Raw genomic sequence first — 26,371 nt, forward strand, 5'->3', positions numbered from 1 at the left:
GAGAAACTAAACTAGGCAGCTAGAACCACTTTCTCCCCTCCTGCAGTGGGCACATCTGCCCTGCTGGAAACGTCCTCTGGCCTGAAGAGGCTGAGCTTCACCAGTCAAAGAGGTCACCCATCCAAGGCTGGGTCTGACTTATTCCTTCCAATTTCCATTTCACTTTCCCTGTTGGCACCTTGTTTGCCCTGCAGCTGAGCAGGCTGGTGGATAGTACCCACTGCAGTGATATTATCCCCCAGCTCTTATCTACTTCTGAGGACCCAAATGAAATCAACAGATAGTCCATCACAAGTGACCATACATCAGATAACTTCTAATGGTATCTTAAAAAAACCCGCTGCCGTCAAGTGGATTCCGACTCATAGTGACCCCATAGGTTTCCAAGGCTGTAAATCTCTACGGAAGCAGACTGCCACATCTTGCTCCCATGGATCTGCTGGTGGTTTTAAACTGCTGACCTTTTGGTTAGCAGTCAATTGCTTTAACCAGTATCTCAGAGAACTCAAAATAGAGTTTTCAGTGGAGAATAAGAAGTGAATCCAAATTGGGAGAATGCTATACTGGAACCAGGAGCCAGTTACAATGATAACCACTACCATTTATTGAGCACTTACCACTGTGTTAAGTGTTTCACGTGAAAAAGCTCCTTTAATCCTCCTAGTATCTCTATCCACAGATGAGAAACTGAGACCTGGAGAGTCAAATTCGCCTGCCCAGGTTACTGGGTAAGTTATGGACCCAGGGTTTGAACCTAGGCCATCCAGCTTGGAACTCAGGCTCTTAACCACTAAGCTGTACTACCTCCCTCCCTTTCAAGATGAGCCCATGCATGGCCTAGGCTCCCCTCACCCCTACTTGAAGATAAGTCCGCCACCACATGGCCACCAAGTCCAGCTCCTCAGCCATCTCTACGATCCCTGACTCGAAAGGATGCTTCATAAAGCAGAGTCACTACCTTGAGATCAACCCATCAAAGTCACTAATTCTGTCCATCCCTGAAGTAACCCTTCTGAGGTAATAAGCCACAGGCCTGGTGGGCCCTCCTGGATTAGCCAGAGTCCTTCATGGTGATGACTCACCAGACCCAGCGGTAAAATTTTCATTTTCCAATGTGGGGATGTACCTAGAGAGCATATTAACCACCAAGGCTTGTAGTACTCAGGGGTGGAGGGTATTATACCATGGAGAGGGCGGTGTGATCAGTGATTACGCAAAACAGCATGCTAAACCTTTTCTAAATATCAGGCATAAAAACCAGAATGAAAGGTGTTTCCATATGCAGAAGCTTTCTCATTTTTTGCCATTAGAAGCAAGATTGTGAAGGTTATGCCAACACTGCATACTGAATTAATGTGGGTGGATAATTACTCTGAGAACAAACATAAACCAAGCTTCAAAGAAGGAACAAGAAGTCCATAGGTGCCAGAAAAGAAGAGGGAACTCCACCAGAGAGGAAAGGCAGGGTGGACACAGCGCTGGCCAAGAGAGGCATCAGACCTGGATGCCAGCCCTATGACCTGGGACTTTAACGTCAGTGCAAGGGCAGGGCTTTGGCCTCTGTGTGCTGGAACTGAGGCCCCCACACGAGCTTGGACTTTTGTAGTACTGCCTAGAATAGACTAGGAAACTTCCTCTCTGGAGCTGTGGCAAGGGCACTTGTCATCTCTCAGGTTCTGGGTACTGAAAGAAGGAAATGTCTCCCTGAGGAATCAAAACTTCAAACTCGTGTCATGTCTTGCTGTGGTACAAGAATAGTAAAGCCAGAAAGTAATAAAAACTAGTCCTAAACCTCTACAACCCACAGTTCTCAACAGATCTAAACACAGAACCATTCTGTAGGGACATCTGCAACCCAAGACTCAGGACTCCCATGGAAAACACAGTGTCTACTGAAGATGAGCTAGTCCATGTTCTTCCCTCACCCTCCCTCCCTACAGACACGCACACACACACACACACACACACACACACTCACTCACTCTTGAAGAGGAAATGACCACCTTGAGGTAGAATCAGCAGATGCAACCCAAGTGAGAATTAGCACTTTACAAGAACCAGAAATAACAAAATGTGAAAAACTATAAACACATCAAACAATTAAAGAGATAAAGGAATAGAAGCCATCATGAAAGAGTATTCAAAAAAGAAGAGTGGATTTGAAAGGGAACCATGTAGATCATCTAGAAATGAAAAAGTACATACTGAAGATCATGTACAAGAAGGCGGGGAAAAAAACAAAACAAAACAAAAAAAACACCCAAACCAGAAAGTTAAGTTTCTGAGTTGTCTCCTGGAACAAAACGGTGAAATCCAACATAATGTGCCCAGTAATGGATTTGGTAGGATAAGCACATGAAGCACTGGCGGGACACATGGGGAAGTGGGATGACTCTGACGTTCATCTCTGAGAAGATTCCTAAGATGGAAACCAAGTCAGAATGCTAGCAGTGGTGTCCCTTGATCAGAATATTATGGGTTATTTGCCTCCCAGCTTTTTATGGTTTCAGCTCTTCTAGAAAATTTCTCAGATGAGTACATATTTTATTTTTAAGTGGTAAAGGGAATATTAGAGTTTTGAGTCCACCAAAAATGTCTTTCTTGGCCAGAATTAAACCAAATTTCCTACATAACACATTTGTCTGAATATCAAAAGGAAATTCTTAGTCTTTGGCCAGAGAAAACGATGACTGGAATAACTAATGGAAGGGCAGTCTCATGACTCATGCCACAGGGTGCAAGGGTCTGCAGAGGGGGCTCCTGACTGGGGAAAAATGTCATTGTGCTTATGGAGCCAAGGCTCACATCATGGGCAGTGAGAGGAGAAATAAGTCAACTTGTGTGAGGATCCTCCAGAGAAAACAGAAGTCAAGATCTGGGCTGAGTCGGTGGGCTTGAGACAAGCAAGCTCGGAAACAAAGGGATGATTCCTGCATCTGCTACCACTGCCCAGAGTCCTCCAAGGGTTCACTAGGCTCAAGCTGGCGCAGCCTCCCAGGGCAGAGACAAGCTGAATAAGTTAGCCCTGCGTATGTCAGGCATGACTGCTCTGATGGCCCCTCTCCTCTCCAGGGGTGTGCAACAGGGCAGAGGTCTACATCACTTCACAGCTCAAACCTCAGTGCATTTTCCTGAGGACAGTGTTGGTCTCGACAGGAGACTGGTCATGAGTTATTAGCTCAGCATGCTGCAACACACTCTGACCTGCTGCCCTGCCTCTAGTTCTTATACTGACTATGACCCCCACGTCTCGACACTGCAGAATCCAAGGCTGTGCAAATCAGGCCTTTACTCACAGGAGCACGGAGTTTGGCGAACAGACTTGGAAACATGGCTTCGATTCTACCCTTCACTCCCTGCGCCCCACAGCAACAGGGCCTGGCAGCAGAGGCCTGTGCTCCACCCAGGCCTGCAGGAACAGCCCCAAGCAGGCGCCCACCCTGGGTGTAGGTCTGCTGAGATGAAGTTGCAGCAATAGTGTCTGCCCCCTGGACGGGATCATGTTCTTAGGAGCCGTCTTCTGAGGAGAGCAGTCGAAGGTGCAGACTTAGTGTCTGGCACCCTGGCCAGAAACAGCCATGTGTCCTGTTGGAGGGATGGTAGTTTATCTACTTCCCAGTGAGGGACCCTAGCCTTCCAAGAAAGCTTTCCCTGCTTTAGAAACACCAGCAGATAACTCTCATCTTTGGGACAGCAGCCCAAGATATTATCAGGAAACACCGACAGAACAACACTAGTGAAGCTTCACGGGGAGGGCACTGGAATCCGTGCACACCCGACACGGTGCCAAAAGCAAAGGCTGTCAGGAAACCAGGGCTCTCGTCTAAATTCTGCAACTGGCCTTGTTGCACATCTCCTCCTGCCTCAAGGCAACATCCGAATCATCAAGCCTGGACACCAGGAAGGACCTTTAAGCATTCTTGAGATTGGGAGTCATATTAGATGGACAGAGGCATAACTCAACTGTTAGGGATTGAATTGCCCCCTGCAAACATATGTTGGAATCCAAACCCCTATACATGTGGATGTAATCCCATTTAGGAATAGGGTTTTCTTTGTTATGTTAAATGAGGCCATGGCAGTGGATGGTGTGTTCTAAACCTAATCACTTCTAAGTTATAAAAAGAGCGAATTAGACACAGAGACAGTCCCAGGGAGAAGACAGATGCTATCTGATGCTATAGAAATGGAGGCAGATGAATCTACAAGCCCAGGAATTCGAAGAACTGCCGACTACTAGAAGCTGAAATAGAAGAAGGACCTTCCTTTAGAGCCACACTCTGAATTTGGACTTCTAGCCATGAGAAAATAAATGTCTGTTCTTCAAAGCCACCCACTTGAAGTATTTCTGTTACATTAGCACTAACAAGACCCTCAAGGAGATGGGCTGACACAGTGGTTGCAACAATGGGCTTAAGTCTAACAATGATCATGAAGATGGCACAAGACCAGGCAGTGTTTCAGTCTACTGTACACAGGGTCACTGTGAGTTGGAACTGACTTGACAGCACCTAACAGCAACAAACGTAGACACTCTATCCTATTGAGGCTAAACTGGGTGTTTCAAAGCTGTGACACCTGAGGCATCCTCTGGAGATCAACTCACCCCTCAGGGAACACGTTGGGCCCAAATAACTCCCAGACATAGTGAAAACAGCCCATTCCACAAATGAGGTTCTGGCTCTCCTCTGGGGAGAGATGACTGAACGTGGATGAGGTTGATTTCTTGTCATCTGCTTGCCCTGCTTTCAGAGGGCCATTTATGTCTCCTTCTTATGACAGCCTAGTGGATGGGCACAGGGTCAGTGGGCAGGACCACACCAGTAAGTCTACCTTCATGGCCATCAGCTCCTGCATCAGCACGGCGTTCTCTAGGTCCAGCCTCTGGCTGTCTCCCCGAGGCTTGACGTCGTAACTGAGGGGGTCAATGTGGATGCTCTCCAGCTCCAGCATGGTCAGCTTGACAGCAGCCCTGTCATTCTTGAGCTGCTGGATGTAATCCTTCAGCCTCTGTTCATCTTCCTTAGTGAACTCGGTATCGCAGCTACTGGCTGTGGAGCTGGTTGTGCTGAGAAGAGAAAAAGCACCCATTGCTGTCATTCCTAATAGATCTTTTTCCTCACTCTTCTCCACATCTCCAATACTCAACAGTGTTTAGCTGATAGTAAAAAAAAAAAAAAAAAAAAAAAATTCTTCATGAGACAGGAAATCAATACCTCCTTTTAGGACAGAAATGAGATATGTATGAAGATTAATAGCAATGTTTATACCCTTGGACACAGTATTGTGGGCCCTAGAAATAAATTCTAAGGAAATAATTCTACCAAAGCAAAAAGATACACACAAAGATGTCTATGTAATATGATGTAAAACACGGCTCAGATTATAGTACAAAAAGAAATTATGTGGTCATTACAATAATAATAATTATTACAAGGCTGGAGATATTTTAAATGCGGGAACAGGAAGAAGAGTACTGCGTGCACAATAAAAAAAAATTGGTGTACACGTGGACAGGACTTACTAAAGGGATATGTTAAGGGAACAGAGCAAGTTGAAGAATAAAATATGTATGACATGTTCTATAGACATGTACACACACACACCTAAAACTGCTGGCAGCAGACCCCTTGGGGGCAGGAGCTGGAAAGAGTGGTAGTGAAGCGGGATGTTTTGCTCTGATTAACTGGTGTTACTTCAGTCTTGTACCAGGAAAGATATAGGTGTTAAGACTACCATGATAAGTCAAAAACCAGGGTGCCCCAGGCCTCCACATCCACCACAGAGACTCAGGCCAGTCCAAGAGGCACTTGTCAGCTGATGCCTAAGAGTGACTGGCCAGGGGCTTCCAGACTGAACCCTGGGCCTGTGGTGACCTGTGAAGGTTCTGGGGGATGAAGACCACCCTGAAAGTGTAAGCACAGTGGGAAAATGGAGGCCATTGCTCTTAAGAGGGTTCTGGCCTTTCCTGATAAAGTTACCTTTGAGTAGACTTGAACGAGGTGAGAAAGGGAGCTGTGGTGATATTCAGAGGAAGAGTGATCCAGCCAGAGGATACGGCAAATGCAAAGGCCCTGAGGCAGCAAGCCTGGCTAGTGAGAAAGAGATTGTGGCTGAAGCAGAGTCAGCCAAGGGAGAGAAGTAGGAGGTTAGGTCAGAGGTATGGGGCGGGGGCAGGGTGTCAGGTCATGTAACATAAGATATGTATCCCTTTCTCTAGAATTAAAATGGAAGCTGCTAGAGGTTTTTTTTTTTTTTTTTTTTAATTTTTTTAGAGAGTTTTTAATAGAGCAGTGACATGATCCCTATGGCTGTTGTGCTAAGAAGACAGGCAGTAAGGCAGGGGCAGAGAAGACCTGTTAGGAGGCCATTGCGACAACGCTGGGCAGAAATGGTGGAAGCTTAGGTCAGGGTGGGGGCAGGCACGGCAGCGAGAGGGATAAACATAGTAATTTTTAATCATCACTATTTGTTTTTTCAAGCTTTCTTTTAATGAGGCTGAGAAGGGAGAAAATGAAATGCCCTCCAGTTGGAACACTTCAGGTGCTATTTCATAATGAAATGATGCTGCTCCAGAGAAGCGTGAAAGAGCAATGTGCAGAGTGGAGGGTGCTGGGCAGCCTGGTGGTGCGTGTGGGGATGGGAGCTGCCGATGGAGAGGGACTTACCCAAGGGAGCCAACAAGGGCCCTCCCTCATCACCTCAGCAGTCTTCATGAAAGGCCTGCCTGCAGCAGCTTTGTGGTACACATGCCTTGTACAAAACCTAAGTCTCACTCTGGGAGCTCACTTTCTCAGAGTATCAACACTGACAGGAGGGACAGGCATCTGATGTCCCACAGACAGATGAGCAACACAATTAAAACAAACTGAAGCAGTGGCATTGTTCATGAAGCATTCCACAGGGAGGAGCGAGAGGCACCAAGAGTTCAGACAGTGCAGGGCTGTAGATGGCAACCTTCTCTTTCAGAGAGTCAGGAGGATCAGGTATGAGATCCTTCCCAGTGCAGCTAGAACTTCCTCGTCTTTCTTTTCATAAAAAATTAATTTGAAAACTTTCAAGCATCTAGAAAAAATGGAAGAGAATCACCATCGCTACATCTACCACCTAGATGACATTCTGGGATACTGTCTTCAAACTACATTTTTTAGAAAGAAAACTACCCCTGGAGTACATTTTGTTTCCTTTCATTTAAAAAAGTAATTGCAAAATTCAAACAGCACTAAAAGCTACAGTTCTCTTATTACTCTGTAGGCACTGAAGTGATAGTATTTTGGCATTTTTCCATGTGACAGGATGGTCTACCCCAGGGGTTCTCAAGGATGGTCACAGGCTGGCATCACCTGGGAACTTGTTAGAAACGGACATTTTCAGCTACCCCTCCCCCGCAACTACAGAATTAAAAATGATGGGGTGGAGTCCACTCCAGATAATACTGGTAAACAATCAGAACCACTGGTCTGCCTCATAGGATAAATCGGCATTTGCCAAGAAGCCTGTGAGGTAAGGGGACCCTCTCAGATTTTCTAGATAGGAGCCACTAATTATTGTTCCTCTGCCAAGTTCTAGCTCTATGGCCTACAGTAACTTGCCTAACTTCTTTGGACTGTGGTAAAGTGGGGAGGGACACTCATGGTTCCCACCTCATCAGGTGTGGAAAGAACACACAGGTCCTGAAGAAGGCAGGACGGCTAGTGCTGCCATACGGCACTTGTCCTGGGGGAGGAGGATGCATGGGCAGCAGCCTTCCTGACAGCTGTTCTAATGGCCCCAAAACACCCAGCAGCAAGCTTAGGGACCTTCATAGGATGTTAGCCAGCTACCAGGCCACTCACAAGCTCAGAAAACCTCCACCCAAGGAAGCAGAAAAGCAGCAAAGAAGCAGGTGCTTGAGGGGACCGGACGAACACCTACTACAGTTTAGAACATGTGTGTGGGAGGCCAGAGACTGGCAGGCTCTAGGGCCCGTGGCTGCACAGGGAAGTCTTTTTTTTTTTTTAATCTCCTTTGCTATGACTAGAGCTGTCAGAAAGGAAGGAAAGGAGAAAAGAACAAAAGCTCAATCCACAGATCCTACCCTGCAGGAAGCTCAGAGCACAATGCTTTTACCAGAGGAAAGTTTAATTTCCAGATAAGCCCCAGGAAACTGTAGCCCCTCCAGCTTCCTTCTGTCCCTTCCAGGACATCATGGGGACAGATCAGGCGAGGTTAATTACAAATCTGCTTTATGCCCTTAATGTTCCACTGCAGAATATGATTATGACAATGGCAAAAAGAGGGGAGTCACCAGCCTTTTCTCTAGCCTCCCGCAGACAAAGGTGCTGGCGGTCTCCCGAGGGCCTGCCGCTGGCCTCTGGGTGAGGGTTAAGTCATCCATTAACTCTCCCAGCTTGGACTGCTGGATGATCTCAGTTGTCAGAGGGGAATAAATCACTTTCTGTCCAGGCTGTGTTATTTCTCCTCTGCAGGGTGGGAGGCTGGATGTGAGGGGGATTGTGGGGGGTTGTAGGGGAAGGGTGTAGATGAAGAAAACCCGAGCCCCAGAATGGAGGAGCTGCGCATTTTTGGCTTTTTGCTCTGGTTTCGCAAGGAGCTAGGCCAGGCCTCTTGGGTTTCTCCTTATGGTGAAGCTGTTTGAGTTCAATCAGGCTGGCTCTAGTCTGTATCTTTTCTCTGCCAGTGATCTTTCCCAGTGAGCAACACAGACACCGCCAGCCAGCAGCTGGGAAGAAACACATGGCGGCAGGCTGTGGACCACTCCACTCTTGTGCCTGCCCAGTCCACTATGTGACATTTTAGTGAAACCAGCCATTCATTTTCAATGTTTTCTCTGTCTCTCTCCACCGTGCCCCATTCCCATCCTCAAGATAACGCTGAACACAACTCATTGAAAGAAAGATTCATTTTTTCTTCTGCTTCCTCAGCTCATCTTAGCAGAAAGATAGAAAGGTGTTTCATTTCTTTTGCTTAAAAAATCAGAGTTGGAGTTTTCCTGAAGTTTTTATCAACATATGCTTAGGAGGAGCCCCAGTGGCACAGTGGTTAAGAGCTCGGCTGCTAACCAAAAGAAAGGTTGGTGGTTCAAATCCATTGGCTGCTCCTTGGAAACCTTATGGGCCAGGTCTACTCAGTCCTACAGGGCCGGTATGAGTTGGAATTGACTTGATAGCAAAAAAAAAAAATTTTTTTATGTTGAGGAAGCGAGTCAGGCAGTCAACATTAGTTACTCTATTCATTAAAAAATTGTACTTTCTGATAAGACCATAGTTGTTTTCAAAAACGAAATAGCAATATCTCCGGGCTCCCGTGAACAGAATTAACTTCGCTATAATTTTTACTCTCCTGGATGGTAACCACCCCTCTGCTGCTGCTCTCCAAAACCATTAACCCTCCTGTCATGAGTGTTTGCTGGCAGAAATGCATCCGGAGGCCGGACACTCAGTGTGCCCTTGCCGAGATCTTGAACAACAGCTGACTGTCACTCTGATTAGAATTCTCTGTGGTAGTTGAGTTGCAATGGGAGGAAAAGGGGAGCTGGTGGTCCATATACAGTTCTCACTCAGAAACTTTCTTTTCTTTTTCCATAAATTTGACATGGGGGAACATCTGTGCTAGAATGGTAAGATTTACAAACAAAATTATTGCAATTATTATAATTATGAAAAAGGTCTGCTGGTTTGGAAATTTTTACAGAACCCACATTTTAGATAAAATAGTCTAGTTAGTTGTATCAGGTTCTAAGAATCACCCCACATCAATGCCTTGTGTTTTTTGTACCTGCTCTGAGCTGCCCTGATTTGGGTAGGTGTGTGGAAGTGAATTTTTAAAGTGAATTTAATGAAATCTGAGCTAAAGGCCTCTGTGCTTTGATTGGAAGATCCACTTGAGACTGAAATTAGTTCAAGGGCCATTCTTTTGTGAGGTCATCCTTGAAAGTAGAGGCTTATTTATGAATTCATCTCAATTTGCAGACTTGTATTACAAAAATTAAATATCTCTAAGAAAACTGTCAAAACCAAGGGTCATCTATATGTTAAAAGTATTTCTAACAAATATTCAAAAACAGAGTCTCTGCTAAATAGATGGTGACAAAATGTCCCCGGCTCCTGCCTGGTCCCAAATTTGTCTCTGATTCAGATTAAAACAAACAAACAAAAAAAAATTATATGGGGTGAGAGGGTGGAAAGGTATGAACAAAAGATATGGAGCAAAGACTTTATAAGCTACTGGTGCAACATAGGTGCCCTGGTGCAGTGGTTAAGAACTCAGCTGCTAACCAAAAAGTCAGCAGTTGGAATCCACCAGGTGTTCCCTGGAAACCCTATGGGGCAGTTTTACTCTGTCTTATAGGGTTGCTATGAGTTGGAATCGACTGGACGGCAATGTGTTTGTTTGGTGGTTTGGGTGCAACATAAATTTCCTGGCAACCTCATTCTGATGTTAACTAATTCAAAAGAAAAATATCACTCACAACGTTAGAGCTACATTCCTATTCTAAATGAACACGGAAATTATGGATTATACACATCTGGAAAAATCACTAAGAAAAACATCTGCTTTGTGTATTTAAACAGAAGAATCTGGTTTTGAGGAAAAAAATTATACTCTGTGCTTCATTGAATAAGACAATTGTTGCTGGGGTCAAAAGGAAATAATTCCCTTGTGTTTGTGGTAACTGGCCACGTGTGTTACTGGGAATGACCCCTTTCCTGGGGCACCAGACCCAGCCAAGACAGTTTAAGTGGAGGCACTGAGGTAGATGGCTGAGTTCTGCTAGCTGGAAAAGAGAGGGGAACATTAAATTTCCTGTCGGTCATCAAGAAAACATCAGTATTTCTCCCTTGGCTCTTGAGGTGCAGTCTACTCTTATGTGGTTCTGGTCACTTGATCTACAAGTAGACACTTTTTTAAAATTCCATGAGACTGAACGTGGTACAGTGGAAGGAGCAACACACTTGGTGCTAAAGTCCAGGTCCGAGTCCTGGTTTTTATCAGGCTTGTGACCTTACGCAGCAAGTCACTTACACATCTCTGAGCCAAGATTCTCTCACCTGTGAGTGCTGGATAAGTTACCCTTTCTGTTTTCACATGAGGCTCTCTAACAACGTACTTTCTAGATTGGGTACTGGTGTATAAGGGGAACACATTTGTGTTTTTAGGACTTCAGTGGAAGAAAGGGTAACTGGAAAAGGCTTCATTTTGATAGACTCCCCTCTACCACACACACAAAAAGAATCAAATGACTTTGGCAAATTGTGCTTGGCAAAGTCTTCATTGTCCCCCCCCCCCCCCCGCCCATCTTTTTCAAGTGCTAATTTTGAAAGCTTACAAAGGACAGAAGCACAGGGGAAAGGGGAATGGAGCATGGAGATAGGATGCAGTGGTCTGGGCTTTGAGCACTTAGGGACTATTTGCAGCTACCTTACAAAAAAAAAAAAAAACAAAAACCCATTGCCACTGAATTGATTCTGACTCCTAGTGACCCTTTAGGACAGAATGGAAGTGGCCCATAGGGTTTCCAAGGCTGTAAGGTTTACAGAAGCAGACTGCCACATCTTTCTCCTGAGGAGTGGCTGGTGGGTCAAACCAACGACCTTTAGGTTAGCAGATGAATTCTTAACCACTGTGACACCAGGATTCCTTTGCAGCTACCTTAGCTACCCCTAATCCTTCCTAGAAAGCAAGAATTATAAAGAAATGGTGAACAAGGAGGTGGGGTAAGATGGTGAAGTGACTGGATACTCCCATTTACTCCCGCAGCAAATAACTCACAGAACAACAAATAAAAACAAGCACAGACTGAGATCACAGAACTCCAGATAGCAGCTGAGGTATTAGAGAGTCAGGTGAATCCAAAAGCAGAGGAGATGAGGAAAGCATTTGTCCTACCTGCTATCATCAGAAGTGCTCATGTATCATAGCCATTTTGGGATAAGGCTGGTTAACATCCCAAACACAGAACACAGAAAAGGAGTTAATCTGAGGATGTTCTAGCCCAACTGTTTTTTTAAGGTGGTGCAGATTGGCCATGGGAGTGTTCAGGCTGTGCAATTGAGAGAGGGCAAAGGGAGACCCTGGTGGACAGACAGTGGGACCAGAAGATACTGCAATGGCAGCAGGATGAAAGGAATACTTCAGACTGACAGGGACAAAGGAAATGGCCTACAGCAGGGTACTGTGGGAGTGTCTGTGCAGGGGCACCAGTGAAGGGAAGACACAGAGAGCTCTATACCATCACCACAGGAAAGTCAAGCCCTACTACTTACAGCAAAGTCTCCAAACAACTAAACCCTCCTCTCCTCGTGCGTGTGTATTGAATTCCAGAGACCAAGCATATAGAACTCCTGAACCAACACTGGAAAAAAACCTAGGGATAAGAGTGCCATCTAGTGGTTCTCAGGAGGAGATATCAAGCCCATTCTTGCTGGCCATTTTGACTCATAACCTGCCAGGCTGAGAGAAGTTGCCTGTGGGGTTTCCAGAGCTGTGAATCTTTGTGGAGGTGGTCAGGTGTATCTTTCTCCCACAGAGTGGCTGGTGGGTATGGGCCCTGGCCTTTTGGTTGGCAACTGGGAACTTGGCTACTGTGCCACCAGAGCACAAAAATCATTAACCTAAACTGACAACATAAACAAACAGAAAAGAGTAAAAGAAGCCAAAAACTACTAGAAAAAAAGAAATAATGATCCATGTGTGCTAAAAATGTTTTTCAGGGCACCCAATCAGAAAATTTACCCACAATTAAAAAAAAAAATTCAACCAAAATAATAATAAAGCACACAGAAAACAAACTAATGGAGTTCAGGAAGCAAACGGAGGAACAAAATGAGAAACTTAGAAAAGAAACTGAAAACATTAAAAAAAAAAATCCAAAGAGTGCTACTGGAATTGAAGAATAAAACATCTGAATTAGAAAAAGTAAGAGAAAACTCAACAAAAGAGTTGAACACACAAAAGACAGAATAAGTGAAACAGAAGACAAAATAACTGACCTTACCAAGTCTCAAGAAAAACAAGAGAAAAGAACAAAGTAAACAAACCCAAAGGAAATGCGGGATTCAATTAAGAAATCTAACATTAGAATTACTGAAATCCCAGCGGGCCATGACAACAATAAAGCCAACAGAAACAACTTTCTGAGAGATAATCAAAGAGAATTTCCCAGACCTGAACAGAGAGCCAAGTCTGCAAATGCAGGAACCTGCATGAATCCCAATCAGAAGAGACACAAAAAGATCAATTCTGTGACATATCCTAATACGGAGAGAATTCTGAAATTGAAAACCAAAGGCAAGGAGAGAATTCTAAAAGCAGCAAGAGAAAAAGCAATATAACATACTAGGGTCTTCCATAAGAATCAGTGCAGATTTCTCCCCAGAAACTCCAGAGGCCGGAAGACAATGATGAAGTGATACATATAAAATACTGAACCAAAACAAATGCCAACCAAGAATTCTTTATCCAGCAAAGTTGTTATTCAAAAACAAGGGGGAAATCAAGACACTCCCAAAGGAGCAGAAGCTCTGGGAATTTGCCATTACCAGACCAGCTTTGCAAGTATTACTCAAGGGAGTATTCTAAATGGAAAAGCAAGAGCATTAAGAAATAAGTATAAAGTAAACTTATCGAATATAAGTTATGTATTGATATTAATGGAGATACATCAACAGAAAAGGGGAGGGAGAAGCATATCAGAAAATATTTATTTTGCTAAGGTTCTTTTCACTGTTGTTCATATGTCAAATGTTGTTGTAACTGTAAGTTGTGTAATGTGACATATGTAGTAACCACTAATAAATCACCAAGAAGAAACATTCAGAGGGAGGAAGATAACATCATAAGAAAACAACCCAATACAAAAACAGAAAAATCAGAAAAAAACAAAGAAGATATTACTCAAAAAGCAAATAGCAAAATGTGTGAAACAGACACTTCATTTTCAGTAATAACCGTAAATGTAAATGGTCTAAACACTGCATGAAAAAGGCAGAGTGACAGAATGGATTTAACAAAAAAAAGAAAAGATCTATCCTTTTCCCCATTTACAATAAACACATCTTAGATATAAGGACAAAAACAGACTGAAAATAAATAAAAGGTGGAGAAAAATATTCCATGTAAGAAGTAAGCAGAAAAAAGCAGGGGTACTGATATCAGATAAAACAGACTTTAAATCAGAATCTATTAAAGAGATAAAGGACATTACAGAATCCAGCAAGAAGACAGAACAGTTACAAATATATACATAACTTACAGCAATACACCAAAATACATGAAACAAATACTGTCCAATAGGAAAGGTAAAATAGATAACTCTACAATAATAGTAGGCGACTTCAACACACCACTTTCAGTTATAGACATAATATCTAAAAAGAAGATCACTAAGGACATCGGGAACTTAGATAAAACCATAAGCCAATAAGACCTAATATATATCGAATACTCCACCCAATATCAGAACAAGACAAATTCTTCTTCTGCCCTCCCGGATGGTTTTCCAGAATAGGCCATATGCTAGGATATGAAACAAGTCTCAACAAATTTACAAAGATCAAAATCATACGAAGCATCTTCTCTGAATATAACAGTATGAAGCTAGAAATTAACAACAGGATAAATAAGGAAAAAAGAATAAATACATGGAAAGTAAATAATACACTACTAAAAACTATTGGGTCATAGAAGAAATCAAAAGTGAAATTAAAAACTTCCTAGAATCAAATGAAAATAGAAACACAAACATATCAAAACCTTTGGGACATAGCAAAAGCAGTACTCAGCGGGGAAATTATAACAATAAATGCCTACATTAAAAAAGAAGAAAGATCCAAAATCATGAACTTAAACAACTTGAACAAATAGAAAAGGAAGAGGAAAAGAAGCCAAAAGCTACTAGAAAAAAAAGAAACAATAAAGATCAAGACAGAAATAAATTAAAAATAGAAAAACAAGTGAAAGAATTAACACAAAGTCAGAAGCTGGTTCTTTGAAAGGATGCAGTGTGAGGAATTACTTAGATGGCCTTTCTTGCCATGGTCTTGTTAACTCCCACCCGGGTGATTGGGCAGGGCTGTACAAATAAGATAATTGTGGCCCACCAAGGCGACTGGTCAGTTTTGCCTTAAAAGAGAAAAGAGCCCACCACCACCACCGCCAAGGAAGGAGAAACTGGCAGGAGAGACCTGCAGGAGATGACACAGTGGGCTTCCTGGCCCAGGGACCAAGAAAGCTGAGTGCCTGTAGGCAGAGACTTGAGGGCCAGGGAGAAGCCTACTCCTGACCCACAAATTTGGGACTTGCCAGCCTCCACAGCCATGTGAGCCATTTCCTTTATATGGTTCGTGTGTTCTGTGGGACGTTGTAGGGAATTAGGGAACCCAAAGACAGGAGGGATAGTACTGAGGAGAAAGGGAGTAGTTGATGTTAGAGATGATAGAGCACTATACAGCTTGGAAAAGTTGGACATTTGGGACATCTTTAACCTCTGCCTCGTAGGAACCAGCTTTGTGCTGATCCTTATAAAAGAAATTATTAATTTAAGGATCAAAAGAATAGACAAACTAATGGCTAGATTAAAAAAAAAAAGAACAGGGAAATAACCAAATTAAAAATGAAACTGGTGACATTACAGCCAATTTAACAGAGATAAAGACCATAACTGAATACTATGAAAAATTATACTCCAACAAATTTGAAAACCTACATGAAACGGACAAATTCCTATAAACATACTACCTACCCAAACTAACACAGAGTAGAAAATTTAAACATACCCATTTCAAAAGAAGAGATAGAAGATGTCATCCAAAAACTGCTAACAACAACAACAAAAGCCCAGGACCAGATGGCTACCCTGGAGAATTCTACCAAATATTCAGAGGAGAGCTGACACTAACCCTACTCAATCTCTTCAAAAACACAGAAGAGGAAGAGAACACTATCGAATGCCATGAAGCCAGCATAACCCTGATACCTAAACCAGGAAAAGACATAACAAAAAAGGGAAATTACAGACCATTATCCCTTATAAACATAGATGCAAAAAACTTCAACAAAGTTCTAGCCAACAGACTTCAGCAACATATCAAAAAGATCATGTACCATGATCAAGTGGAATTCATACCAAGATTATAAGGGTGGATCAACATTAGAAAATCAATGTAATCTACCACCATATAAAGAAAACAAAGGAAAAGAACTCTGTGATCATATCAATTGCTGCAGAAAAGGCATTCGATAAAATTCAACACCCTTTCCTGATAAAAACTCTCAGCAAAATAGAAATAGAAAGAACATTTCTCAACAAAATTAAGGGCATATATGCAAAACCAACAGCCAATATTATACTCAGTGGAGAAAGGCTGAGAGCCTTCCTTCCCTTTGAGAACGGGAACAAGACCAAATCAAAGCCAAACCCATGCCGTCGAGTCGATTCTGACTCGTAGCGACCCTATAGGACAGAGTAGAACTGCCCGATAGAGTGGGAACAAGACAAGGATGCCCATTATCACCTCTCTTACTCAACATCAGGGGGGCGCTGGTGACATAGTGATTAAAGCGCTTGGCTGCTAACCAAAAGGTCAGCATTTTGAACCCACCAGCTGCTCCACAGAAGAAAGATGTGCAGTTCGCTTCTGTAAAGATTTACAGTCTTGGAAACCCTATGGGATGGTTCTACTCTGTCCGATAGGGCTGTTATGAATAGGAATCAACTCGACGGTAGGTTTGTTTTTTTGCTTATTCAGCATTGTACTGGAGCCCTGGGGGTGCAATGGTTAAATCTTGGCTGCTAACCAAAAGGTCGACCATTTTTTAATCCTAGTGAAGTGAGTAGCATCTGGGGTCTTAAAAGCTTGTAAGTGGCCATTTAAGACACAATTACTGTTTCACCAGGAGCAAAACAGTAAGAAGGTAACCAAAAACAAAAACAAGAAACAAGTCTACAATACCCACAACCTCTTTTACCCTGAGACCAGAACTAGATGGTGCCTGGCTACCACCACTGATCATTCTGACTGGGGTCACAATAGTGGTCCTGGACAGACTGGGAGAAAAATATGGAGCAGAACTCAAATACTTACTAACAAAATAAAAGCCAGACAAACTGGAACATCAGAGAACAGAAGACCCCCTAACCCTGAGATACCCTTTAAACCTAGAACTGGGCCTATTCCCTGAGATCACGTTTTAGCAAAAGAGCAGTGGCACATAAAATAAACGATATTACCTGTAAGATAGGTTCCCTACTTAAAAACCATCAGTATGAGATGAAAAGGTCAACAGTTTCTCAAAAGCAAAGATGAGGAGATAAGGGGGCGGGGGAACTAGAGTACTGGAAAGGGAACAAATAGAACACAATTAAAGAGAATGTTGACACACTGTGATAGATCAAACTAATGTCACTGAACAGTTTGTATGGAAATTGTCAAATGGGAACGTAGCTTGTTCTGTAAACCTCACCATCACCTTTAATAGAAACTCAGTACCCTTTAAGCAATAACTCCCATTTTCCCCTCTTGCCTGCCCCTGGTAACCACTAATAAACTCTGACCTCCATGCATTCCCTATCTAGAACTGGGACCACACTTCACGCTTGGCACTGTGAGCTGCCAGTGCACAGGTACAGATCTGACTGGTCAGTGAGGCAGCTCCGGAATGGACCATCAGGTGGAATCTTGGAAAAAGCAAGGTTTTGGTGTCAAACAGACATGGACTGGCATCCCAGCTTTGCACTGGATGACCTGGAGCCAAGTCACTTTTCTCAGTCTCAGTTTCTTCATGTGTAAAATAAAGGTTTTGGAAAAAAAAGAAAAAGGGGAACATGGTTGAACCTTGAAAACATGCTGAGTGAAATAAGTCAGTTACATAAAAGGACAAATACTGCATGATCTCACTTACACAAAATTGGCAAATATACGGAAACCAAAGCTTATTAGTGGTCACCAGAGGTGGGAGGGAGGGGAAAAAAGGGGAGTCAGTGCTTAGGGGGCACTGGGTTTCTGTTAATGGAGTGGAATAATTTGGAAAAGGATAGTGCTGATGGTTGCACAACATGACAAACACAGCCAATGCACTGGATTGTACGTGTAAAAATTTTTGAACTGGCAAATGTTTTGTTATATATACTTTTACTACAATTAAAACAAAAAATGGTGAAAAAACAATATGGGAGAAAGGATACCAGACAAAAAGGTAGTTCGGGTCCCATCTCTACCCCTTCTCTTTGGGTTGTAGTTTTCACGTTGGCAAAATGAGATGGCTCCTTCCCAGCCCTCCCATTCTGATTCTCTGACTCCTTTTTGGGTAAAGCAGGCTGTAGGCCTGAGGAGAAGTCTGCCCTTACCCCGGCCAGGCAGTCCTGAGAGCCGGATCACTGCACGTCAAGCCAAGTGAACAGACCACACGTGGCCTCGACATCCTTCACCTGGAGGAAAGACTGGGCATTACCTGGTGTGGCTGTTGGAGGACAGGCTCTCCCAGGGCTGCACACTGCAGCCGGCCACAGCAAAGGCACCCCCGCAGCTGCCGTCCAGCTTCATGAGCAGAGCTTTGGCAGCGTTCTCCGCCGTCTTCCGGCAGTCATGAGCCCGCTTGAGCATCTGAGTGATGTTTTCATCCCCTGATTGGTCCCCTACATTGCAGAGAAGCCAATGGATTAGTCAACATGTGTCTGAATAAGGCAAGTCTGGGAACGAACTTGGTGATAAGCAAGTACTCAGGGCAGAAGGGGTGTGGTAGAAAGGAAAAGCAAAGGACAGCCAACAAGGGGATCTGAGTTCTGGGCTTGGCTCTGTCATTTAGTAGCTGTATCTGGGAAGGCATCTGTCTGCTCTGGGCTCCACTTTCCTCATCTACAAATGAAGGGGTTGTCCAATGTGATCTCTGAGATCTGTTTTCAGCACTAACATGCTATGATTTTCTAATTACCCAGGCTCCTGTCTTTGCCTCCCACTTGGTCACAAGTTTGGCCATTCTTTCATGTGCTGGCACTTTTTTGTGAGCGAGGGCAGGGAGAAATCAAAGCAAACTGTGCCATATCTACAGCTTTGCTTAGAGCTTTGTATAGGCAAGAGAGACCGAAATGAATGGTTAAAATGAGAACTTTATCCCTTCTCCCTACCCCTGAACTCCTGGCAGCCACTAATCTTTTTTAAGGGGTGAATAGGTGGAACACAAGACATCTGTAGGGCAGTGAAACCACTCAGTACGATACTGTAATGGTGGACACAAGATATTATGCATTTGTCAAAACCCACAGGACTGTACAACACTAAAGAGCGAACCTTAATGTAAACCATGGACTTCAGTTAAAAATATGGATCAGTGTAGGTTCATAAATTGTAACAAATGTACCACACTAATTCAAGATGCTAATAATAGAGGAAACTGTGTGTGGGGAGAGGGGACGTATGGGAACTCTGTACTTTCTGCGTAATTTTTCTGTAAATCTAAAACTGCTCTAAAAAATAAAAGAAAGTTAAAAAGAGAGAGGACTTTAGATTGTGCTGAATTTTCTGAACTGATGCTATCTGTGACATTTCCCTCGGCTTCGTCAGGGGTGGTGAACTCAGGTAACTGGGCTGGAGCAAGACACTGGGGAGCGGTGGGCATCATCCCAGAAACTGACAGTGACTTCCCTGCCCACAACCTTGTTGTGTCTAAAAAACTGGGCTGGCCGAACAAGTCACTAGTTTGCTACCTCTGCAGCCTAGATCCATGCTTTCTGGAATATTTTCAAGTGAAATCTTATGCTGAAGACTAATACACAATAGGTAAATGTGGAACCAGTAGAAGTGGACAAGGTTTGGCAGGGATATGCTCAGCTTCCTCACTCTCTCTAACTGCTGAGTCTCAAAGAAATTACTCCAGCTCTGCAAGGCACAGTTTGAAAACCACTGGCCTAAATCATCTAGAATGAATATAATGAATGCCTGTGAAGTGGGCAAGAAACAAACAAAGAAACCGCAGTAACTGATAGTGTGGGTAAAAGTCACTAACTAATACTTGCTCTGCTGTGCAACTATATGGTACGCTGGGGCAGAGTGGCAAGTTAATGGCTGCTGTCCGTAGGACAAAGCCCATTGCTGTCGAGTCGATTCCAACTCATGACTACCCCATGTGTTAAAGAGTAGAACTGCTCCACAGGGTTTTCTTGGTTGTGATCCTTAAGGAAGTGGATTGCCAGGTCTTTCTTCCATGGTGCTGCTGGGTGTGTTTGAACCACCACCTTTAGGTTGGTAATCAAGTGCAAACCATTTGCCCAGCCAGGGATCTTCAGTAGGACCAACGCTTCTTTTTTAAAATTTAAGCCAACCCTCAGCTCTATGTAGAGTGGGAAGGATATGGGGGTGGGCATGCCCCTCAGGCTAAGGTTCCTCGGACCTCCATTCATTTCTCTGACCACCTTCATACCTTTCTTTTTCCCACAAATAAAATATATTAATCTCACTAAGTGACTGCTCTTTGAATCTGCTCTGAAGTGGGCATATTACTCACTGGTTTGTCTTATATATGTGAGCTACCCAATGTTAGCCAAATATAAAGCATTTCATTATTGATTTTAAAGATTTTAAATGCAGATTTATTTAAGCATTTTTAGCTTCTACTATGGAACTGTGCTGCGCAGGTACAAGGTTAATAAAAGCTGCTTTTTCAGGATAAAATGGTTTAAGATATTCGTCTGATACAACCTAGAAATAAGATGATTGATTTTTTTCTGTAATTGATCGTTTTTCTTAATACATATATTTAAATTAAAAAAGAAGAACTAATAGCAGGCTAAGATCATTTTAGGATCTGTTTCATAGGAGAACAAAGTTTTATGGTTTAGTTAGAAGACCCTGAAAAATGAGGTTTCTAATGGAAATGCTGGCAGGGTTTCCACTTCTGGGCTAGGATTGTAATTACTATTAAAAAAAAAAAAAAAAGACCCAGAGGGAAGTGTGGAGGGTGGTCACCCATATCAACGAAGGCCTGCTCCCATGCTCGGTAACTTGGATGTGAAGCAGGAAATTAATAATGCTCAAGATACTTCCCTTCCTTCAGATCTGCTTCAGATTCCTGTGCATGTCAAAACCAAAGAAGGAAAAACATACCCTTTTTTTTTTCTCCAGTGAATGTTCTGTATAAAAGCTAGACCCCAGAAAAAAGGAGGGAGGAGCTGGAAAGAATACAGGGAGATGCGTTTGGGAGGTGCCTTGGTTATGACTGTATTTGTAGGGTACATGCTAGAAGAGCAAGCCCCAATGGAGGCTCACAGACCTTGACAGAAATGTGCAAACCCCGAGGCACCTCAGAAGAAAGGCCTGGCAATCTGCTTCTGAAAAATCAGCCATTGAAAGCCCTGTGGAGCATACAGGTTGAGGTTGACTTGGTGGCAACTGGTTTCCCCTTACTCAAAATTGAAAGGCAGAAGGGGGCCACTGCAGATCTTGAGATACAGATCATATGACCATGGGGGTGGGGGAAAGGAAGGGAGTAGGGAGGTGAGGTGGATGAGCAGACGTACCGGGGCTCATGGGCTTAGCATTCTCTGAAGCTGACAGCATGGAGCGTACAACTAATTCCTCCTTATTCATAAGATACCTGGAGATGAGGTTGGGGGAACCCAGGCTTCAAAACTACCCCAAAAGACATACTAAGAAAAAGCACAGCCACTAAAAGCAACAAGATAAGGCAAAGGCCACATGCACAGCAAAGGGGCCCTCCACAACCAGCACCGCAGTGGGAGGCCGTGGAGAAGTCGGGTCCTTTAATCACTGTGAGCCTCCCGCTCCATCTGGTCCTACTGTCAGCCCAGAAGAGTATGTTTCCTAAGAGGGGCTGTTTGTTTTAACTTGTCTGTAATTCTGTTTCCACTCCAGTTCTTACTGCATTCAACATAAACAATTTACTCACTTAGTCATGAGGAAAAGTGAAAAACACACTTGACAAGCGAATTTCATGTTGTTGGGAGACGATCCAAAGCTAACAGCTGGATACGTGGGTGGTGAGCAAAGGAGGTAGGGAAACCAGACAGGAAAAAGGGTGGAGGGACTCAGGTACCACTCACCAGCAGAGGACCCTACACCAGCTGCTCGGAACTGCCCCAGGATGAGGCTCTGCTCACTATCGGCCAGCGCCAGGAGGAGTTCGTAGGCTTCTATGCACTGCTCGCTGAAATGCAAACACAGGGTCCTCAACTGCAGCAGGGAACGAGGAGCATCTTCAGTGCCAGCACAATTTCCTGGTAGCGAGGCAGCTCTGGATCCACCTCTCAGCCTCATTATCCACATAAGCAGAGGGATCGCCCACGAATATTCCCCGGAAAAAGCCAGTGGCTTGTTCACTGTTGCTGTCAGTTGCCCTTGAGTCAATTCCGACTCATGACGACTTTATGTGTGCAGGGTAGCATTGGTCCATAGGGTTTTCCAAGCTGTGACCTTTCGGAAGTGGATCACCAGGCCTGTCTTCCGAGATGCCTCTGAGTAGGTCTGAACTGCCAGCCCTTCGGCTAGTAGTCAAGAGCTTAACCATTTGTGCCACCCAGGGACTCCTTTGCTTTACACTAAAAAAAAATCAAAACCAAACCCATTGGCGTCGAGTTGATTCCGACTCATAGCGACCCTGTAAGGCAGAGTAGAACTGCCCCATAGGGTTTCCAAGGAGTGGCTGGTGGATTTGAACTGCTGACCTTTTGATCAGCAGCTGAACTCTTAACCACTGCACCACCAGGGCTCCTTACTTTACGATAGGATATAGAAAAATAAAAGAGAAGCAATAAAGCTGGGAGAGGCAAGTTTGTTATCCCTTTGAGGATCAGCTAAATGGGAAACAAATATACTTGTAGAAGTGCGAACAGTTAAAGCACTCAGCTGCTAACCAAAAGGTTGGAGGTTTGAGTCCACCCAGAGGTGGCTGGGAAGAAAGGCCTGTTGATCCACTTCTGAAGAATCGGCCACTGAAAATCCTATAAAGCATAGCTCTACTCTGACACACACGGGGTTGCCATGAGTTGGGAGTCGACTTGACGACAGCCGGTAGACAGCCTCCAAGATGGCTCCCAAAGATCCCCACCTCCTGAGAGCCACACTCTGGTGTAGTCTCCCCCCGCCCCCCACCCGCCACAGTACCAGGGTGGTCTGTGCCACCAGTAGAATATGGTTATTACAAAATACTGTGGCTTCTACTTTGGTCTCTTTCCCACTTCACTTTCTCTCTTGGATCATTTGCTCTGGGAGGAGCAGCTGACATGTCTTGAAGACACTCAGAAAGCCCCGTGGAGAGGCCCAAGTGGTAAGGAACTAAGGCTTCTAGCCAACAGATAAGAAAATGCTGAGAAATCCAGCCAACATTTAGGAAAGACACAAGGAATCTGGCCAAGAACCACGTGGATGAACTTTCTTAGAAGCAGATCTTCCAGCCCCAGTTAAAGCTTCAGATGATAAAGCTCTGCCTGACAGCTTGACGGAACCTCATGAGATCCTGAGCCAGAACCGCCCAGGTAAGCCATTCCCAAATTCCTACCCTCGGCAACTGTGACATAACAAGCGATTCATTACACCACAATAGATAATATAGCACCTCACAAGGTGCACTGCTTTGATCTAGACCTGCACTGTTCAATGTAGGAGTAGCCGCTAGCCACATACGGCTATTCAAATGTAAATTTTTTAAAGTTTAAAAAAGTGGCAAGGTCAGTTTCTCAGATAGGAATATTTCACATGTTCAGTAGCCACATGTGGCTACTGGTTACCATATTGGACAGCACAGATACAGAATGGTTACATTACTGCAGAAAGTTTTTTTACTTTGCTTGTAAAATGCTTGTAAAATTGTCTCATGAAATATTCTTGGGCCTTCACAAAATCTATGACAAGAGTTTGCCTCTGGGTTTCTTTGTGTCCATCGTCCACTGGGCAAACGAAGTAAAGGATCAAAGAAGGTCCCCCTTCCATCACTGCCTGAGACCCACATGGATCCATGTCCACATAGGAGGGACAGCATAACACCTGCGTGGTCCCAAGCAAGATGGGTGCAGTAGCAAAATTTCCCCTTTAGGTAAATAACGGAGTAGTCTCCAAGATAAGCAGGGGAAATGTTGCTTTAGCCAACATTTAGTCAACAGACCATGTTTTGGATTGTCTTTACTTTCATCCACCTTTACTGAGAGTTAAGGAAAAGGGCCCAATCACTAGCTCTGGGGATTGGCAGCTCTTCCTTTCAAGGACAGTCCATCCTCCAGGCTGGAGATGCTGGGACATTTCCTCATCTGTAGGGGTGTGTGAATGTGAAGAAAGATGTTTCTGATGCAAGGCAGACTGTGGGCACAGAGCAGCCTATTCTAAGAGTTACCATAGACAGATCATCTGGTTACTTTGGTGTGTTTGTAAACTAGTATGATTGCTCTCTAGCTTTGGTCTCATATATTTTGTTTTTTGAACAAACGTCAATGTTTCTTAAAATAATACTGAGCTTTTTAGAGGATGTGAAGAGTGAGATACAGTCACTACTCTGGGACCTTGGCACACATGCCTAAGTGGTGATACTAATATGATAAATCCATAAAAACAATAATAAAGCATAGTTTTGTGGCTATTACTAAGCAAGCAATAATTTAAAAATAGATAAATTCCAAAGCTGATGAGGCTTAAAAAATGTGGCACATTCATACTCCAGTGACCCATCAATGAATGGACTGTAGTCATTTCAAATGGCTTGTTTTTAACGGAAAAACATTGGTGGCAAGCCGGAAGAGCCATGGAAATATTCATATCCTTTGACCTATAATTCCTACCCTAGGGATTTTATCCTGAGGAAAACATTCAAAAGGCATAAATTTTCTGTATTAAATTATTAACCATAGAATTACTTTCAATATCAAAAACTCTTCAAAAGTCTAAATGTCTTTTAGAGAAATGAGTAAATACAAATAACAATACATAAACTTGATGCAGGGGATACAGTCATTCAAAATAAATGGAGGCTATTAAGCAACATTTTTAAAAAGTATAACAATGAACTACATAAAACATACATGAGTAAGAATAAAGACTTAAAAATATTTAAAACAAAAATGGGTATTTTGAATGCTTTTACTTGAATGAAATAAAATTGACCATGCTAGCAGAAACATACCTGTTTACTAATCCCATATTCATTACGCTCATTTTCTTATTTGCTACAGAGACATAGAATGATTTTCAATATGTATTACACTAATATTTGCTGGTCCGACTCCCCAGTTACGTCTTCTAAAAGACTGTTTTCTGCTTCCATGCAGAAAGTTATTATGGATGCATTTCTAAATTACAGTAACTACACAGGTATAGATGTGTGGCTTCCCCACTTCCGACTGCTTGCCCACCTGTACTGTAAGGCCAGCCTCAGCGCTGTGGCGTTGGATTCATATTTTCCCACCAGCATGCTCATCCGCTCAGCATTGCTTTTGCATTCCTCCAGGGTTATGGTTAGGAGGTCATTTTGGGATTTGAGGTGTTCGATGCGGCTACAAAGGAAGAAAATCACTTGCAAATTTTACCGTTGGATTATAATTAATTTCAGTAGTCTAACCTATATTCAAAGAGCCCTGGTGGTGCAGTGGTTAAGTGCTCTATTGCCAATGGAAAGGTTTGAACCTACCTGTCGCTCCATGGGAGAAAGATGTGGCAGTCTGCTTCCATAAAGACTATGCCTTGGAAACCCTATGGGGGCAGTTCTACTCTGTCCTATAAGGTCTCTGTGAGTCGGAATCGACTCAATGGCAATGGGTTGATGGGTTAACCTATATTCAGGTCAGAATGCATGTTAGGATGGGGGCTTATCGCAGGCTTTAGCAAATGCAACTTACACAAAATAATAAAGAAGTAGCTCTAAATAAATGAATCAGGAGATTCTGTGTGAATTGGAAATAAAAAATAAGTCCTATGGTCATTTCCCATTCTGTCACTCATACATCCTTTCTGTGTTTGACCTGTGTCAGGTACAGTGCTAGGCTCTGGGGATACACCTGGTAAAGGAGACACCGCCTGACCTTGAGGCCCTCACGAGAGTAACGTTGGGTACGCTTCGGTAAGCTAGCCTCCACAGGGTCAAATGAAAATCAGCATCATCACCATGGTTACTATTTGTTGAACTCTTGCTCAATAATCCTCCCGGTAAACTCTCTGCTTCCATGCTTGCCCCATCCCTTTCCATTCATCACACCTGTAAATCAGATCTTGTTTTTCTCTTACTTAAAACTCTTTAATGGTTTCCAACTACACTTAGAATAAAGAGTAAACTTTGTCCATGCCCTCAAAATCCAAATACAACCCAGCCCCTGCCTATTTGGCCACCCTTGCTCATGAACGCGCCCCTTTCACTCCACCATTTCAGTCACGCTGGACTT

At 43.5% G+C, this 26,371-nt stretch overlaps 1 protein-coding gene across 3 annotated transcripts in view; it reads right to left on the reverse strand.

Annotated features, from left to right (window-relative positions):
• Positions 1-26,371, reverse strand: part of MCC (MCC regulator of WNT signaling pathway) — a 542,131-nt gene that overhangs the window by 34,016 nt on the left and 481,744 nt on the right. For all 3 annotated transcript variants that reach the window (XM_064275031.1, XM_064275022.1, XM_064275034.1), the window contains 4 exons: positions 25,349-25,489; positions 22,055-22,158; positions 18,451-18,634; positions 4,834-5,068 (listed from right to left, as the gene is read on the reverse strand). In XM_064275031.1, coding sequence (XP_064131101.1) covers positions 4,834-5,068; positions 18,451-18,634; positions 22,055-22,158; positions 25,349-25,489 — 664 coding nt within the window. The remainder of the gene's footprint in view (positions 1-4,833; positions 5,069-18,450; positions 18,635-22,054; positions 22,159-25,348; positions 25,490-26,371) is intronic.

Source organism: Loxodonta africana, chromosome 2 (assembly GCF_030014295.1).
Source record: "Loxodonta africana isolate mLoxAfr1 chromosome 2, mLoxAfr1.hap2, whole genome shotgun sequence".
Classification (NCBI taxonomy): domain Eukaryota; kingdom Metazoa; phylum Chordata; class Mammalia; order Proboscidea; family Elephantidae; genus Loxodonta; species Loxodonta africana.